Source organism: Aythya fuligula, chromosome 2 (assembly GCF_009819795.1).
Source record: "Aythya fuligula isolate bAytFul2 chromosome 2, bAytFul2.pri, whole genome shotgun sequence".
NCBI classification, from domain to species: Eukaryota; Metazoa; Chordata; class Aves; order Anseriformes; family Anatidae; genus Aythya; species Aythya fuligula.
In genome coordinates this window covers 26,456,488-26,475,408 of record NC_045560.1, presented here as the reverse complement: position 1 = coordinate 26,475,408, position 18,921 = coordinate 26,456,488, and the positions used below count along the sequence as shown (strand labels likewise).

General features: G+C 36.3%; 1 protein-coding gene across 3 annotated transcripts in view; it reads left to right on the top strand.

Moving 5' to 3' along the window:
* SLC25A13 (solute carrier family 25 member 13) overlaps positions 1-18,921 on the top strand; it is a 97,717-nt gene that overhangs the window by 59,849 nt on the left and 18,947 nt on the right. For all 3 annotated transcript variants that reach the window (XM_032181342.1, XM_032181341.1, XM_032181343.1), the window contains 4 exons: positions 224-308; positions 775-933; positions 7,084-7,136; positions 8,050-8,130. In XM_032181342.1, the coding sequence (XP_032037233.1) occupies positions 224-308; positions 775-933; positions 7,084-7,136; positions 8,050-8,130 (378 nt within the window). The remainder of the gene's footprint in view (positions 1-223; positions 309-774; positions 934-7,083; positions 7,137-8,049; positions 8,131-18,921) is intronic.

The window sequence follows — 18,921 nt, the reverse complement described above, 5'->3', positions numbered from 1 at the left end:
TCAGTCTTTCTTGTATTTTCTGTCCCAAACTGAAGAGGCTGTACTATATGATGCTTAGAAATGTATTGAAAAGAAATAATAATTAAAAACAAAATCTCCAATGTATTCTGGGATTTTCTCCAGGTATCTGTATACTGTCTAATCATGAAATATTCCCTTATGAAATACAATTGTCTGATTATTTTTCTTGTTCTTTCTTTTATTTTAAATCCTGTCTCAACAGAAAGCTCCGGGTGATGTGTCTCGACCTGTTCTCATCCAGATTGCAGAATCAGCGTACAGGTTTGCCCTTGGTTCAGTAGCTGGAGGTTAGTCATGGCTGAGCAAAATAGAATTCATCTTCACTGGTTTTTGCTTGTATTTTTTTTTCTTCTGCACTTCTTCCCCTTCTCCACTTCTGCCTTTCAATTGATTGTGGAAGGTTTCCCCATCTTTCCCTTGAATCCACATCTGAGGACTGGGATGACTATAAGATAGAAAGGGAAGAGGTGGTCTGGTCTACAAGAATTTATGGAAAATTGTTGGAGTTTGCGGGTGGTGTTTCTACTTAATTTTGTCACCAAACCAGTTTCAGAAGAATCAGATTAATAATGAAGTAGGGTCAAGAAATGCTTTTGGTTAAAATTGTGGGTGGTAGTTTTATATATCCAAAACGTAGTAAGGAGAAAAAAAAAGATAAAACCAAGTGCAGAGAGAGAGAGAAATGTGGAAGATGACACTTGCAGACAAACACCACAAATCATTATTTTCTTACAGCTTGATTTTTATTTGCAGCTGTTGGAGCCACGGCAGTCTACCCAATTGATTTGGTAAAAACTCGTATGCAAAACCAGCGCTCTACAGGCTCTTTTGTGGGAGAACTTATGTATAAAAACAGCTTTGATTGCTTCAAGAAAGTGCTACGTTATGAAGGTTTCTTTGGGCTTTATAGAGGTAAGTTTGAAAGGTGGCATATACTAATAAGATACAATGAAGAGTTCAGGGGAACAATGAGTTTTTAAGACCATTTTGTAAAGACTTCAATTTTGTCTGGCTTGTACTTTTGCTTCATTTAAAATCTCATATTGATTTGCATTCCTATTCTAGCTGAACTGTCTGTGAACTTATTGATAATTAAAACATTGTAATGAGAATGTCTTTGTGGGACCTTTCTGTCCTTGCCTTCCTCATCTGCAATAGGGTAGCAGCAGCAATTTCCTGTAGCGAAACTATATTATTAGTCAAGTTTTCATTCCCTTAGCAGTCCTTAGTACCAAGAATGTTTTGTCCTGTTTAGTAAGAAGTTAGACAGATCATCCTTTCTGGTTTTGTTTTGTTCTGTTCTGTTGTTTTTTTTCAGTGTTCTTTCTCATCTGTTTTCTTACTATTAAAAGCATACAACTGTATTGAAAATATGGCACCTTGTTATTAACCAGATCTCCTTTTGTGATATCTCTTGTGACAAATCAAATCTCTTTGAACCAGTTCCATGTGCTTCACTGATCACTGGGAATTGTCATCTTTATCAAGTTTTATGTATACCTCTTCTGAGCTTGTCAGTGTTGAGTCAGCCAGAGAGATTAGCTGGGATCAACCCACTTAGCTTAATATACGTAACCATTATTCCCAAGTTATGAAATTAGTTGTTCCAAGCTCCCTTTATAGTCAATGGAGAAAGCTCCAAAAGCTCGTCTACTTGGTCCAGGAACTAAATCATCCTCACTTTAGACATCTTAGATAATTGCCCACAGTCAAGTGATGGATTTTTTATTTTGTCCTTGTCACCGTTATGGTGTTAGTGATGTAAGTTCAGGTAAGTCAAAAGTAGTTATAAAGAAACATAAACTACTGAATTCTGTGCATTTGTCTGTAGTTCTTTTCTGTCGAAGAGATAAAGCAAATTATATTTCTAGTATCTGCATTACTGAGATATCTTTCCCCCATCTGCCATGTTTATTGGGGTGGATTTGAAATTTGCATTATTTATTTTTAGCGATCTTGCTTAGGAACTTTTTTAATTTTTGAAAATGAGAATACTGTAATGACTGAACTGAATTTCTAAAAACAGTTGAGTCAGGAAAGAGGAATAGATTCAGTAGAACAAGTTATGGTGTGGCAAAGCTGTATGCACCTGAAAGGGGAAAACAAACAAACAAAATGGAAAAACAAAACAAAACACGCTAACAGTTGCATAAGACAAAGTGTGAAACAACTCTAAAAGTAAGTGTTGTGATACATGGGCACTCTGTAATATATGATCTGACTTGCTGGAAGTTGGCTAAAGAGCTTCTCCACAAAATACAGACTTCGTCATTCTTTCAGCACAATTGGAGATGGGAAGAGTCTTGTTATCAATTGTGACTGAGACCATTTTTTGAGTAGGCCTAGTAATTTAATAAAGGGTATTGAAATGGTTTCCATTTTATAGCAATCGGGATCATAAAAAGTCTCAGTTATTGGCTAAAGAACAAAATATATTCCCTGCAAATGTATGCTTGCTTTTTCCATGATCCTGAAAGAATAAATACACAGAACTCCACAACCATCCACTCCTGTCTTATGTAAATTCTGAACTATGGTGATTTTTCACCCAGAAAAAAAAAACTCAGAAATGTCAAAAATGTGGATTCTTAATTCAATTTGTTTGTTGTGGTTTTGGAGTGATCTTTCATTGCCAAAATCAGGAAAATATTGAAGCCTCCATCAGTATAGCTTGGTTTTCCATTCTGCATCCCCTTTGATACTTTTCAGTCTTCCTAGGCATACAGAATAGTAAAATCCCAGACAGTTTGGTGGTGCTGGTCTTCTAAACCCAAGACAATAATCTCATTTCTGGATTATATAAGAGAAATTGTGCAGTGGCAAAGAACACCATCATTTCAGAGGCAAATTGAGACCTGCGCTTGTACAGATTCTCTACTTAAAAGGCAGCCTGATTTAACTTCTCTCATTAAAAAGAGTGAAATGCTGAAAGCTTCCTAAGAATTTGGAGCTTCCTCTGCGCATTTCCATAAATTCAGACTCTTGCCTAATTTCTAAGTAGATCATGTCGGGGAAAGCTGAGCAACCACGTGCAGAATAAAGGTTTCCAGTTAAGCTTGAGAGAGGACAGGAAAATTTGCAAGGAGCATTTTATACATCAGTATGTTTACACAATGTAGGGCAGTAAAGTTATAGCATGAATCATGTAATTCTAATCTTAGTTACCAGGCTAGCTAAGACAAACTGAAGTACATCACCTTTTGCTCCTTGTCAGTAACTGCTGTTCTTTCTTACACTGTGTGGCAGTCAGAGTTAGGCACATTTTTTTTCTTCTACTGGAGAAGGGAGCAGTAATTGGTAGTTTTCTCCTACTTAGCTGAATAGTGATGCAAAACCTTTAAGAAAAAAAAAAAAAAAGAACAACAAAAAAAACTTGTAGAAACATTTGGAGCAGTGGTCTGTTTGTCATACCACACTGCAAGATAGCCAGCAGGAATTACAAACCCTACTCTGAACCCAGCCATTTCAGAGGATATTTTTAATACAAGGCACATAGTTACATCCAGTGAAGTGAACTGATTTTTTTTTTATAATTATTTTATTCCAAACTGGAAAAGGGCAAAACCACCATGTTGTAAACCACCATCTCAGATAAGGATAAATTACACCATCTTGTGGATGTACAGAGAGCGCTAAATTCTGTTTAATGCAAATTTGGTTCTAAGGATAATCAGCATTTCTACTGAGAAGATGCTTTGATTTTTTTAAAAAACCAAATGTGATATCAACCGCTTTAGAATCGTTAACTTTATGATATCCATTATTTGAATGCTGCATTGTTAGATTAATTTTTGTTAAGACTGTGCATCTGAGATAGAATTTTCATCTCTCTTTCTCTGCATGGCTTAAAAGAAAATTCATCTCAGGTACCTATAATTTACTGTTGTGGCTACATTTATACCTGAAATATGTATTTAGAAACTTGCAGGTATTTATATATATGCAAATACAAGAAAATTTTGGAAGCTGTGATCTGTCAACATCTCTTCCAACTGATGAGGTCACCTATATTTCTTAATATTATTTTAATTTTGTGTCCACCTAACAAGTCACAGAATGCTTCACAGTCTTAAGCAGTGAGATTTAGAGATTATTTCATCTATACCTGATAGAATTTTTATGGAAAATAAAAATACCAGAGATAAAATGCAGCTCATTAAAATGTTCAGTAGCGGTTTTCATTTTGCTTAATGCCACTTCACCAAGAGGATGAGAAAGACAGGAAATGCTGTGGAAGACTGTTATCTGTGATCATTAACTGGTAAGGAACCTGTTAGTTTTATTTCTTAAGATGGCGCTTCTAACACTGCAGTGACCCCAGATGCCTTCTGATCTTAGATCTTAACATCCATTCATTCATTCATGATCCAACTTCATTATTCTCGATGGACTCCCATGCAAATGATACAAGACCGTGGCAGGAGCTTTCCTCTAGAATATCCAACGAAGTAGCACTTTTGTAGAGTGGAAATACAAGCCTGCTCCTACCCTAAAGTTTTGTCACGGCACAACATCTTCATGAAATAAATACCCTGTTTGCAGTCTGATCGAGCTGTGCTTAAATGGCAACTGGAAATTAATTGTCCAATTTCTCATATGAATCCTGTAATAGAAAAATGTTGCAGTATTCTGTTCCCACCTTAACATCGTATGTCCAAATGGTTTCAACTATTTTACCTACACTGAGCAACAGCTCCTTCACTCTGTAGGTTTTTCTAATACCACGGGAAGACGATGTTCATTACACAGTGTGAAGCTGAAGTTTCACTGTTAAGTCTGAAAAATTCTTTGACCAAATAAGACTTGCTCAATACCATCACCACAACTGAGCTGGATGAGCTCTTGCATGTATATTGTTCGGTTATATTTAGGCTGCTTTCAGAAAGTAACTCTGAATGTAGCTTTCAGTAATCTTTCTCACGTAAAGAGCTATGAAAGAGCACTGGATATATAAAAATGGGTTGTATAATGTGTTTGCTATATTCTATACTAGCAGGCTGCTGTTGTGCAAAATGTTATTCTGGAATGTTACAAGAGCATACAGTTTTTTAAGACAATTCTGAGCCTGTCCTACATCTGTGCATGTGACACATTGCTGATCTGCTAATGCACAGTGATATTGAAAAATGCTCAGCATGTCAGGATAACCCCAACAGAAAAATAGCATTTTCTTACGTGTCCCTAGATGTGCTATCTTTCTTCTCAAGCCTAGCATCTCTATTCTCCTCAGAACTCTTTCAACAGTGTTTCAGGGCTTCCATCAAAAGGATAAATAATAAAGAGAATTGAGTTTTGATAATCATAATGTATAGAATGCACAGGTACCACTTGGAAATAGCTTTATTACATAGGTATGAGAGCAAATGAAGAGTTCTTCTACCTGTCTTAGCTGGAGACAGTGTCTTTTTAATCACCGAAGATACAAATTCATTAGCAAATATGTCTGAACAAAACCACATCTGTCCCATAGATGTAAATTTAGGTTAATATTGTAGCAGATACAAAGAGAATTTGGTCTTTATAAGATTAAAGCTGTAAAAATTATATTCAGTGTATATCCTTGCTTTTATTCTTAGTGTGACAGATGTACAATATTCAGTCATACAGTTGTGATGGTTTTAATGTTTTTTCATTGAGGTTTGAATTCAAGTCAACTATGCAACTAAAATTGATTCCAAAACTCAAATTCTGAAATTATACTTAGCAAAATCTCTTCTTCTGAGCAACTGTATGTGAACTTAGTATTACTGCACTCTTTTGTTTGAATATTCAGCCATGTGATCATATTTCAAATTGGTTTTCTCAGGTAACTGTTAGGTGTGTATGTGTATCAGGTGTATGTGCAATTAATTACTCTTTTTGACACTTTAAAAACAAAAATACTAATACAGGGGCAAAATTTTAAAGGTGATAGTTTATAAATATGTCTGGCTTTTTGGCTCCCACAAGCAAAATGGTGCTATTCTCTGCCATCTTTTCCTTGTTAAGGAAACTAACCAGTAACTGGTAGTAACCAGTAAATTGATAGATGGTAGCAGAATGGAAGAATAGGCTAGTCCGGTGCATGTTCATTTTTCTTTGTTATTCTGATGTTTAGCTTTTTGGGAAAATGCTTTTCAGCAAGTGAGCTCTTAGAGGTGGAACCTTAATTGTTGTCTCTTTTTCTCCAAAAAGAAAACCATGGAGACCTGCAAATATCAGACTTAGTAGAAAGTACCCAGAGGTGCTGCCTGAGCTGCTAAAACAAAGGGGTCTGCACCAGCAGCCTATTCTAGCCTGTGTGATTTGAATGGTGCCTTAATTTCATTATCCTTGTGAACGCTTACAACATCATTCTAGCCCCAGGCTTACTTGGTAAGCTCTGCATGTTTTTGGGTTGTGTTGCCCAAACGAGATACAGTCTATTCACTTCAGGCAAGTGAAACCAGTAGTCAGATTCCCACTTCCAGTTTATACTGCATCACTTCTAACAAAATAAAACAGGAAATTCCATACCCGGGAAGAAAGTAGCATAATTTAAGAACTGGTGAGTTAACTGGGCAAAGTGCTCAAGAATGCAGTCATACATGCTTGAATGTTTTGCATTATTTTGATTCTTTTCCCCTTGGATCCTACCATCTAGTGCTACTGTTTTTGCCAGAAAAAGGTAATGCACACATGACTTTTAAAATAAATACATCTTATATCTTAAAAATTCATTAGAAGGTCTTCAAACGTTTTTCTGTGAAGATGCAAAAAATAAATGTTAGTGTAGCACAAAGTACTGAAACATAGTTGGCAAAATCTGTATTGGTGTTTAAGCGTAAAGCAAGCTAATATCACAGATTTAAAAAAGCTAAAGTAGCTATGGTGTATGTAGGAAGTTAATCTGACTTGAAGTGAAGTGGTAGCACAAAGTTTGTTCTCAAAATGGAATGTTTAAGTACTCTCATTAAATCTAATAACACAAAATCGCTGCAAAAATTGCCCGTTTCTAGGTGGTGATCTCTACATACATTTGTTGATTTGTTTAGTTAATACCAAGTTACTTGATGCATTGAATTCTCCTTTTCCACGTTGCAGGTCTGTTACCACAGCTATTAGGAGTAGCACCAGAGAAGGCCATAAAACTTACCGTAAGTTTGCAAACGGATTATTTTCACATTTCTCCACATTTTAAAATCTGTCTAATTATAATTAGCATGTTAAAGATTTTTATTCTTAATGTGTCAGCTACATGGTACACTGCATTCCATCATTTTTGCTTGATAGAAACTTAATTACAAACGCACAAACCAACTATTTATATCTCACTTGCAAACGTTACAGGTGGCACACAAGTCACATACTTACATGTATATTTTAAGAATTTTACTGAAAACTTATTGTTTGGATTTGCTCCAAAATATAACAAGCTTACTCAATTTCTTCATCTTATCATCCTATTTGTAAATAGTTCAGGCCTGAGCAAAAATTTGGTAACTATTTATTGGATTTTGTGGGCTTTAGTTGTTGCTTCTTCGTGTAGTTTAATGTTTGATTTTTGCACTACTGGAAATTATTTGAACATGTAGTGAAGTGTTGGTAAAAATAGCATTATATCCCAATTTCAATGACTGGTTATTCATAAAAACTAGTAGAATGCATTTTAAAAACAGAAAGGTACTTACTGTTGTTAATGGAATTACTATTGCATTAAAAATTATTAAACATTCTGATATTAATTTGGATTTATGCTTAAATTTCCAAATGTAGTGAACATTTAAAAAAATCTTAAATGAGTTTATCATTAATTTTTAGACAGTGATTATATTATTTAATTATTGAGTTTCCATTTTTTTCCAGTCATTCATTAACTGAAAGCTGAAAATCGTTGTTGGAAAGAAAATCTTAGCTAACTTTGCAATATGTCATTTGGTTTATCTAATATCTGTTAGCTTGGTAGCTTCATGGTTGTATTTGCATTTTCAGTTGCACAAAATTTGCAGCTCATGAGTGTTTTCTCCAACCTTTTAATTTATCAACTTTCATAAATGTTTGTTTTTTAAGGTTAATGATTTTGTGAGAGATAAGTTTATGAGTAAAGATGGCTCTGTCCCGCTGGCTGCAGAAATTCTTGCTGGTGGCTGTGTAAGTATCTTTAATTTCCTTCCTATGAGATACATGAAAGTACAGTGTGTAAGGTTAACTATGTGGACTAAGGCTTCTGTTTAACCACAGATCCGGTTCAAGAGCAGACTCTGCTAGAGCATCTCAGTTCTTTCCTAGATAGGCCAGCCGCTCTTGATGAAAGGGTAAATGTTTCTGTGCATCGTGCCTTTTAACTGCACTGTATAATTCTCACAGCTTAGAGTTTGTTTCCTTAATAAAGAATGTGTCTTTATGAATGCTGGCTGTAGCTTATGGCCTAAAGAGGATTCATGCTAACCTTTCCAGAAGTTAATAATTAGTTACTACTTTGTGGCACCCACTCTGCCACGTCACTTCTTTCCTGATGTGTTATTGTGCCCACTAATTTTCACTTTTTGCAGTGATACTGGCTTTTTGAAATGGCAAAAACTACTCATGCTTCTTTTGAGTTCGTAGCAGACGTAGGCTGTGTAATGTTAACTCAGTGCATAATGCATTCCTGAATGTAGGCTGTACTTAAAACCCACTACGTTTTTAAGATTGTTTTCCTTGCACAGAGTAGTATCTTAATGAACAACTGGTATATTACTGGGTAAATGATAATATTTCACATTTTGGTCTCGTTCTGTCTGTTCACATTACAGCTTACTTTATCTGGCATATTGATTTTGTTCTAGCAAATGCAAATACTTGAAGTAAAATGAATAGTTGTTCAAAGACCAGTGCACTTTACAGATAAAGAACACTGTTTATTTAAACTGGCTTTGATCACTGGGGCAGAGCAATGTTGGTATATTTTCAATCTATCTTTGTTTCTGTTGTCATAAGACAGATGAGGTCACATTTTCAAGCAGCTTCTACCTGTGTTGAAAACGTAGATTGAGCAGCAACTTAAAAACAACTGCTTGTGTCTTAGCCTCAGTAGGTGCAGACATCTGTTGTGTGTGTGCTTGCGGAGAGCATGCTGCGATTATCTAAGCCTCGGGGTGCAGTGGCTTGATTACGTTGCAGGCTGAGAAACCCCGGCTTTCTGTAATTCTCAGGAGATGGGGCAGGATTTGGCTGCTGTCTCACTGCTCCCTCTGTTTGATCACTGACCTGTTGTAGACTGCCAGGTAGGATCCCTTGTTCTGTAACTTTAGGAGCATTCAGGGGAGAAGAAGGGGGGCGGGGGGAGTGAAGAAGAATGTGGGTCTCTAAAGCCCTAAATAAAACGCATGCTGTAAATGAAGGAAAAATGCAATAAAGTACTTGCAGAGGAAAAAGTATTTGCCCCTTACACTAATAAAACATCTTATGAACATAGCAGCCATAGAAACTCAGCAAAATTTTCATTTAAAATGCCATTTGATCTAGAGTTTTTATTTTTACAGACTGCTGTGAATTTTTTTAATGCGGTAGAAAAAGCACTCTTTACAGAGACCTGTCATTCACGAGTACTGCAGCAAGCTTTTTGCCAGTAGTTCACTGCAAACTGGGGATCTGCTTGAAGAGATAGGTGGCTTGAGATGTGTCTTAAACATTCTGTAAGCGTCGGCTTGTCATATTTGGTATTTGAAATACACGTTAGGCATGGGATGCTGCATAAGGTTCTGGCAGTAGACGTGCGGTGGCAGAGTGCCCCGGGTTTCCTTTTAATCCGAGTGCTCTGCTTAAGGGGATATTTTGGTGCCAGGCAGGTAGGCTGCGACTCGTCTCTTCTGCAGGTGGTCTTTGTGGTTTTATTTTATTTATTTATTTGTTTGTAATTTTAAACTGAATTCAGACTGGCAACAGAGGCTGTCATTACAAGTGGTGCCTAGCGTTTTGGGGAAAGGAGATGAATTTTTCTCTCATGGTGTAAATATATGCATAAAATGTGAGATGCCAAAGGCAGGCCTTTACCTCAAGCTTTTAGTGTAGGACTGGCCTAACTTTTTGTCCCAGTTTAAGTTGGTGTGAAGCTTGTGATTTCGATGGAAACAGTAAGGACACTGTTGAATGCTTTTGAAAATTTTCAGCCTTGGATTTTACCTCATTCCAAAATGTAGTAATCACGTATGTGGGAGGCAAGAAGACAGAAGAGAGCACGATGTGTTAGTCTAAAAAGGGGCAGCCAACTAGGATGAATTTTTTTAAAAGAAACCTGCCCTATCATCTTTCCAGTCTCCACATCCAGTTCTCAGCTGCGATTGTGTTACAAACACAGATGTTAAATTTTCCTTTTTCTCTGCTTATATTTCCCCAGAGTGCACTCATCGCTTAAGCAAGGATTTTGTGGGGGGATTCGTGCTAGGTTTTAATGGTTTAAATTCCAGTCCTATAAGTGCGTTACAGCATTGTTACTTAAGAAAGGGAGAACCAAGCAGATACTTGGATGGTTTTGGCTGTTTAGTAACATAAAGGGCTTTGAAGGGGTCAGTATCACCTGAGCAGCTCCACTCTGCTGGTCGCCCAACCATTGCCAGTCGTTGACTTTTAAGTCCCTAAGGAGCGCTCTTTGCATCATAATTACTGAGAATTAGTACACATGGCTGACTTTTGCACTTGCAACTAAAGCTGATTGTTTCACTGAACAAGTCTTTTTCTGTTTTGTAAACTGTTTTCTCTCCTGAAAAAAAAAAAAAAAAAAAAAAAAAAAAAAAGAAGAAAAGAAGAAAATAGAAAGATCCTTTACTCCCTGACCTCGTGGCACTTAGTTCAGTTAACAGCCTGTTTCATAGCTTTTTATTATGTGAAGATGAAAGTGATAGTTTGAGGTGGTTTTTTTTTTGTTGTTGTTTGTTTTTTTTTTTTTGAGACCCTCAAGAATACAATTAAAAGTACAGCCTGGATATTTTTATACAGAATCTTAAGGAGGGTTGTTATGTTAATCGCTGACTCAAAATTTCCATCTCCTCTGTAAGAATTTTTCCTAGTGCCTATAGGACTTGTTACCTATGTAAATATATAAGAAAAGATTTGTACGATGACTGAAGCCCACCGCGAACACTGGTCTCTCCTGTGTATTTAGGACTCTTATCACTCATGCGAATCCTATATAGCCCTTACCATTATTAGACCAGTAAAAAGCTCTGGTTCCAAGACGTAGTGTAATGATACTGTAGGGCTATGATCTGCTAAGCCTCTAAATGACAAATCTGACTTAACTTCCTCGAATGAAAAAGTGCAAAAAACATTAGGCTTGATTTCTGCTGATGCTGTAACTTACCTTCAGGGATTCTTAGATAAAAGGATGAGTTTGGGTAAGCTCTAAGTGCAACCTAAAGTCTCTTTATTTACAGTGGCAATAATCTTGTAGTCTTTTTCTTATGGTCTTTAATTTATATATAAAAAAAGAAAAAAACCCTACTCCAACTGATTTTAGTTGCTTTAGTTGCTCTCTTCAACCTAATTACTGAAAAGCTTCATTTAAAAATAATCTGATATTTTTTGGTACAGCACTGGTTATTATTCCTGTTGTCAGGTTATATTAAACAACTAAAACTATCTGTAAAAGTGTCATAAAGGTTATTTTTGGAGTTTTGAAATGTTAGCTACTTAGTTACCACTACGGTTTTAGATGAGACAATCATTTTGCTTATTTCCTTAAATATATGAAGCAGTTTCACGTTTAATTGAAAAACACACACCGTGTTTCTGGAACTAACAGTGGAAGAAATGCAAAGATTGAAAATAAAGAGCGATCAGAAAATACACACATTAAGAAAAACAGGAGAAGTATTATAGCGCGGCTGAAAAGAAACAGCGATATAATATACATGGACTTGTCTGCTTATAGCAATACAATTATATAGGTAAATTGGAGACCTAATGTTCTGCAAGAAAAGGGAGAAACGTTTTGCTTTGTAACCTTTCCTTCTGCTCTCCCTCCTCTTTCCAAGTGCACGCAGTCTTTTCCTTCCCAGCTGCTCAGTGTGTGCTCACTATTAGCTAGTTTAAATCATGTAGCACAGTACAATTACAGACCCCGTACAGATCTGCTTTTATTTAAGCTGTCAAGACAATTTTAGGCATATTTCTAGAGACTTTATAGTAATCATCATAAAGTTGAAACATATTGGACCTGCTTGGACAACCTCAACTCTGCCATGGAACATAAAAATTAGATATGGTTAAGACGGAGTTCATCTAGAAAGTGCAAAATCCTGTCCAGAATTAATTTTTATGAGGGAATACGATGTGAAATTCCAGATGAATTGTGCCAAATAGCCAGTCCAGTGCAAATAGTTTTATTAAGCTACTTACAACGTTTATTTTATGTTTGAGAGAGCAGTAAAGATAAGTCCACATCTGAGCTGCATTTTCTCTTTTGCATTGTGGTTGAGGTAGAGAGATGGACTACAACTGCTACACTTCCTAGATCTCTAACTTAGAAAAATTCAGACATTTCTAAGTTGGAGGCTAAACGATATTGAAGGTGTTATTCTTGTATTCATTTTTCAGAAACCTAAATCTGACAAAATTCTGATCTATTTGGCAAGGAATTGTGAGCTATGGATAAAAATGAAACTGAGCACTAAGAAGGCAGGGACGGAATCCCTGCGTGTATATCTGAAAAAAAATCTGAACAACTCTTACCACAGTAAAGTCTTGGTACAGTTTATTGAGATGCTTAAGTAATAATGGTCTTCTTTACAATTACTCACAGTAGCTTTGAAAGCAAATGGCATACATTTCTTTTCTTGTACTCTTAACCGATTTGTTGTAAGATGTCTATTCTCCCTGTAGCCAGGGACTGTAACTTCCAGTGCTTTAAAGAGCAGTTCTACATACACGTATAAAAGCCCAGCAGTCACATTTCTTGTTTAAAAAAAGGTTCAAAAGGCTCCTAATATTTTTTTTTTTCTTGATGAAAATAAAAGTATTTACTGCAAATAATTGATTTTGTTAAATAAATCAGATTAAAAGTATATGTAATTTAATTAATATAATGTAACAGTATACTGTAATTAATTAGATATTTTAAAGTATAGTTTTCTTCTCTGAACCACTAATTGTAGTTATTTTCAGCATGCTGGTTCTAAGTAATTTTAAACTGATACAAAAAAGAGCAGCTCGATATGGACTTAAATTTAACTTCACGTTTGCAAACCCATTGTGTTTCAATGCTGCTTTGTTTTAATTGTCTGGGATAAATTTTCAACTAATCTTATTTTAAAGCCTTACAGTAAAGTTTGGGAAGGCAACATAGGGTAACATGATAGCCCTTCCCAGAGGTTGTACCAAAGGGTGGGGAAGTTCCTGGTGTAGGGTTCCTGCTTTTCTTTGACCTCACCCCACATTTCCTTGCAGGTTTGGATGTTTTAAAAAATAGTTCGCTGCATCTTTCACCCGGTCATACCTGTTTAAACTGGACTTTCCTGAATACATTCAGAAGTTATGCAGAACATGATATCGCTCTACTTTGAATTTTCCTTTTAGATTAGTTCATTCAATTTTAATTTTTTCTAAATGTATTTTCCCATAACAGCTAACATTTACTTTCCCCCTTTCCTTCCCTTCTCCTCTTCCTTTTCACATCTCTTCTTCCTCAGGGAAAAGAAAAAAAGTGAGACACAGATTAGGGGTGGAATTTTTACAAACTGTAAAACAAAAAAGGGTGCATAGATGTAGGCTGATATATTTCTTATTATTGAGCAGTTCAGAACTATTAAAAAGCGCATTTTTGCCAGCAAACATACCTCATATTCTTTCCATTATTTTTTTTTACTATTTTATTAGAAATATTGACTGAAAAAGTTTATATGAAGATGCATTATAGCTTAAAACATAATTGTTTTGACAATTATATTTTATTACCCATCTCTTTCTCCTGTTACTACTTCTTTTACAGGCAGTAAAATATTGTAGTGTTTACCAGCGCAAGTTCAAAAATAGCAATAAAATAAAAAAAGGAAAACAAAACCTCAAGTTCAAATCAGGAATTAAAATCTAGCTTTCTAAGAGAAAAAGGAAGATATTTATTGATGTCACAGTAATTTATGATGTGACCAAGAAATAATGGGTCGCAGTTTTAATACAGCTACCATGCCTTAAGACTTGAAAGGTCTGTAAATCATTAAACGATTCCACAACTAGTCAAAATAGACAAGTAGAGCAGACAGAGCCAAATGTTAACATATTTGACAGGTCTGTAGCTTAATTGCTTTTATAATGCCAATCAAGAAGGCTCCACTTTGATTTTTTTTGGCTGGGCTTCTGAGAACTGAATTACCTATAACATAGAAAATATCAAATCCACAATTTTAAATTATTTTCCCATCGCGGAGCTGGTCAGTGCTTATAAACAAACCTTACTCCTGTTTGTTTCTGTTTAGCCCGGTTATTAATAAACTACTGTAGGGAAGTTGTCACAACTTGTATCTGAGTCTTGCAAATCTGTACGAAGCAGTAGCAGGAATGTTCTTCTTTTCAGGCTAATTACAATTCTATTTATGAGCACATTTACGGGAACGTTTGAAGAGGCTTGCTTTACGTTTTATGTACATGTGGACATTAACAAGAGTTCGTGATTATAGCAGCGTTCGCTGTTTGTGCTGCTTCAGACTAAAACCTCTGCCAGACCAAGAGAAGTCTGTCCTCGGAAGACAAGAAAGATTAGCTGGGGAAAAACACAGTTCTGCCTGAGCAGCATGAAAGCTGTTTCTGTGCTAGCCTGGTCGGGGTAGTGAAAAGCAGATGATTGAGGGCTCAGGAAATCTCCTCGTGGTCTGAAGAAAAGGTATTTACTATATGAACTCCCATTGCTAAAGAGCATTATCAGAATCCTGTATAGATAGGACCGCAGATGAGAGCACACAAAATAGCACAAGATGGCTTGTCTGGATTTTTGAAGCCTGGCTTTATCTGAAAAAAGGTAACACAGAACCAACCTTTTGAGAACCCAGTGTGATTTACCTTTGACACAGAGTGCCACATAATTAAGGTTTCCACCTTTGAAATATATAAGAAAAACAGTCACTTTGGACATATGTCTGTTACTCAGTACCTTTTCTGGTAACAGGCAAGTCCATAGTGAAATCACCTGTGCAGCAGCTCGACACAATTCATCTGATGATATCTTTTGGTATCTTTTGATACATAAACACCAAGACTTTTACAGGTAGTTTGGAGCACTGCAATGGCACTCTGTAAATCTCCGTTCTAAGCCTTAGAGTTAGTGATTCTGTGTTAAATCATTTATGATTATTTATTTTTAGTAATGTTGCCCTTTGTTGAGCATTGAGGATGGTGATTCTTGAATCTCTTGAGTGCCTTTTTAATTTAGATTTATTTATTTTTTATGATGGAACAATCTTAATTTTGTGTCTGTACAATGCTCAGTACTTTAGGAACCTTGACTTTAATTAGGATTAATGTATGCTAGCAACTGCACAAGAAAACAAGTTGCATCTGGCAGGCAGCAAGGAGTAAAGGCTTGGAACCGAGTGTGATATCCCATATGACTGGATATGATAAATAGTTGTCTAGAAATTTAGGAACTTGCACCAGTCTGTCGTCTTGTAAATCCACTGAGTAAGCAAGACATTTCAGACAATTTCTTTTCAAGAGGTTAATTGTATAATATGTTGCTTATGTGTTTTAATGGTTGGCATTAATTGCTATAATTGACATTCTTGGGTGATATTGTTGGAAATATTAACACTCTCATAGCAGTAGTAATCCTTTCTTCATCCATGAACGCTAAAAGATGGTATGTGACAAGTTGGATAAAGAAGAAAGGTCCAGGCTGACCCTAAATGCTCTTAGCTGAAAACAAGAAAAAGGCTAGGGCTCAAAGTAGTAAATAAGGTTAATTAGATGTGCTAGAAGAGTTAATGAGCAATAGTAATGAAAGGCAAAGAACTTAGTACTTTCTTCTGGGATGGAAAACAGAATTTCCTTCCTGAATTGCAAGTTGGGTTATTTTCAGAACCTACATTGAAGCTTTCAGATGGATATTTGAAAGCTTCAGGAGGGTTAGATCTGGTGTGTTGATTTCTTATCTAGACTCAGAGAGACACAAAATGTGGTTACATGAAAAAGAATGGAAATTTCTTGTCTTAGTGTAATGAAGCAGGTGAAAACCTGTTTATTTACCAATAAAATTTATTACAAGGTGATTTAGACATGTGAAGGAGAAGAAAACATTCTGACTTCTTAAAACTGGGGTGTTGTTAATCTGGTCATTATTAAACTTTTTAAAAATTATTATTTCAGTATAGGGTGGGCTGTATTTCCCCATGGACAAAAAAATAAAGCAACAGAACACCTCAACTATTCCTGCTTCTCCTTTCTGTTCTGTGGGGTAGGAAAGTAGAAGGAGGAATGTGATAGATAGTAGTGCTACTGTACAAGGCTATACTGCCATCGAGAGGTGTTGGGTGATATCATACCAAGTACACAGTTAAAGAACTGCAGAAGTGACAAAAAATATATTTATAAACATTCACATACATATGGATGCATGCTAGCTGTCCACGTGTTAAAACACGCTGAACATTTTATGGGCATGCAGATTTCTAGTAACACGTGTATCAGGTCTAGGATGATGGAGGGATGTATCTCTTTTGTTTTCTTGCTTTACATCAAACAAGACCGTAAGTGCTTGTGATCAGGTCAAATGTTAAATTCTTTCTAAATAATATGGGCCCTCTGTGGGCCCCTTCAGATAATTATGCACCAGCTCTAGGTATTCGCTCCTGTAAATAAGCCAAAATTGTAGTTTTTATTTAATCACATGATAATAAAAGCAATGGATTTGCTGTTCCAATTAGATCGTTTGTTTCTTTAAAAAGCTGGAAAAAAAAAAAAAAAAAAAAAAAAACCAACAAAAAATAACACATTGGAAGAGGTGATAAGGAATTCAGAGTTGGGGGTATTCAAGCTTGTAACTTCAGTCTAGAAAAATTGGTGTTACTGGGAGCTACCTACATCAAACATTTGATAAAAGTTATCCCAGAATGATTTTTGTGATGTTTAATGGAGAAATCATTAAGCTTAAGCTGCCTGAGCTTTAAACTGTGTTTATTCTGGCCAAGAAAATAGTATCCCAGTTCTTACCTTTGGGAGTGTACTTTAGAAGTTTAAAATGAGGAGATAAACTTTTAACTGCAGAAGTTAACAGATAAAAAGTTAAACTTTTTGCCAAATAAAATGACCGGTATGATACAACATGTTGGTTATGTTTTGTCTGTTTTCTCCACAACAGTTTATACCAGTACCTTGAAGAGACTGAAAAAAAAAATAGATGAATGAGATTTCTTTCATTGCATTCACTAAGTAAAAACTCAGACGGAAGGGAGAAACAATGCTATTGTGATTCAAGCTACTGATCTGGAGATCAGGGTATCTGGAGACTGTTACTAGTCAACCTAGGGGGACACACACACTGGGCATACAATTAACCTCCTTACCTTAAATCCCCTGCTTGTAAAACTGGAGTCATTGTACTTTCCTCACAGGAGCACCGGGAGGAAATGGCCATTAATATTTATGAGAGAGACACTTGCATGCTATGATGATGAATAACACAATAGGAGTTACCAGTACCAGACAAGCAAGAAATCATTTCATTAGAGAGTATAGTAGCCATCTCCAGTTTGCTTCCCCTCCCTTTTGAGAGTAAGGATCTGCAGTTACCAGCATAGACGGTAAAATAACAGGGTGATAACAGCTCCCCACCAGGCAGCTGTCCCTGTTACCACTGGAACTGCCCATGCACCGGCTGATGGCAAACCAGCCTTCGTCTCCATCGCCAAGTAGGCAGGTGGCAGAAACCCTCCTCCCCAGACCTTCTGTCAGGTATCGTCTGCCTCATCGCTTTCAATTACTCATCATTTGATTTTGGGGGTAAACCTTTGGTCAAATTCAGGGGATGGCAAAGGTTGTGCAGTGTGCTGGGCTAGTACCAAGATGGATTTGTAGAAAGACTCCATTGGAAATTTCCAGTCTCTTTTGTTAGGTGTCCTCTGTGGGCAACGAAACCAGGAGTCCTCACATCAGTTGTTCCAGTGTTTTTGGTAATGGCTGGTGCGTACGGCTCTCAGTGCTTTAAAAATTTGAATACAGCGAGCCTGCTTGTGTGAGGTGGGTCAGTAATAGCATCCCCATTTTTCAAACGGCAAGCTGAAACAGAGAAAGGCTTGTGTGATGTAGCCAGAGCCACAAGCACGGGACGCTCCAAGTATCACCGCAGCCAGGTTGGACATGCAAACACAAACACTGGTGTGTGCCAGCACTTTAAACACTTCCCATTCGTTAAAATTCAGAAATTATTTGCCTTTATTCTCCTTTAAAATCAGGTACGTTTCTATTTCCTTTCTCTAAATATGGAATTCACTTATAAACATCTTATAGATTTTTAAATTACTCAACATTTTGGTGCATTAATAATCATAAATTAAACTCAATTTTGCTGTCATCTTTTGAGTTTTGATATGGTTTTCCCATAGTGAGTATTAAAGAACCACTTCATGTGGAGTCATGCACAATGAACTGCAAGAATCATACTGAGAGAAAGCAGTTTGTTTGTGCTAACCTAGATCAGTTGATACGAATCGTTAAATAGTGTATTTTAGGGGATGGCTGTGGTGTAGCAAATTCGCAAATGAATATTAGCACCTTGCAATTGGGATATTATCCTTTTAGGAATAAAAAAGAAAAGGGTGATGGCATGTGGGAACACTTAATATTTGTAATACATAGACCATACTGTTTATTACATAGGAATTTAAAATTCACCAGAAAATCCTTTCCAAGATTTTTTTTTTATTATTTTGAGACTTTGCAAGATGAGTAGACAAGTAAAAGAAACTGTCTCGTTTTTTG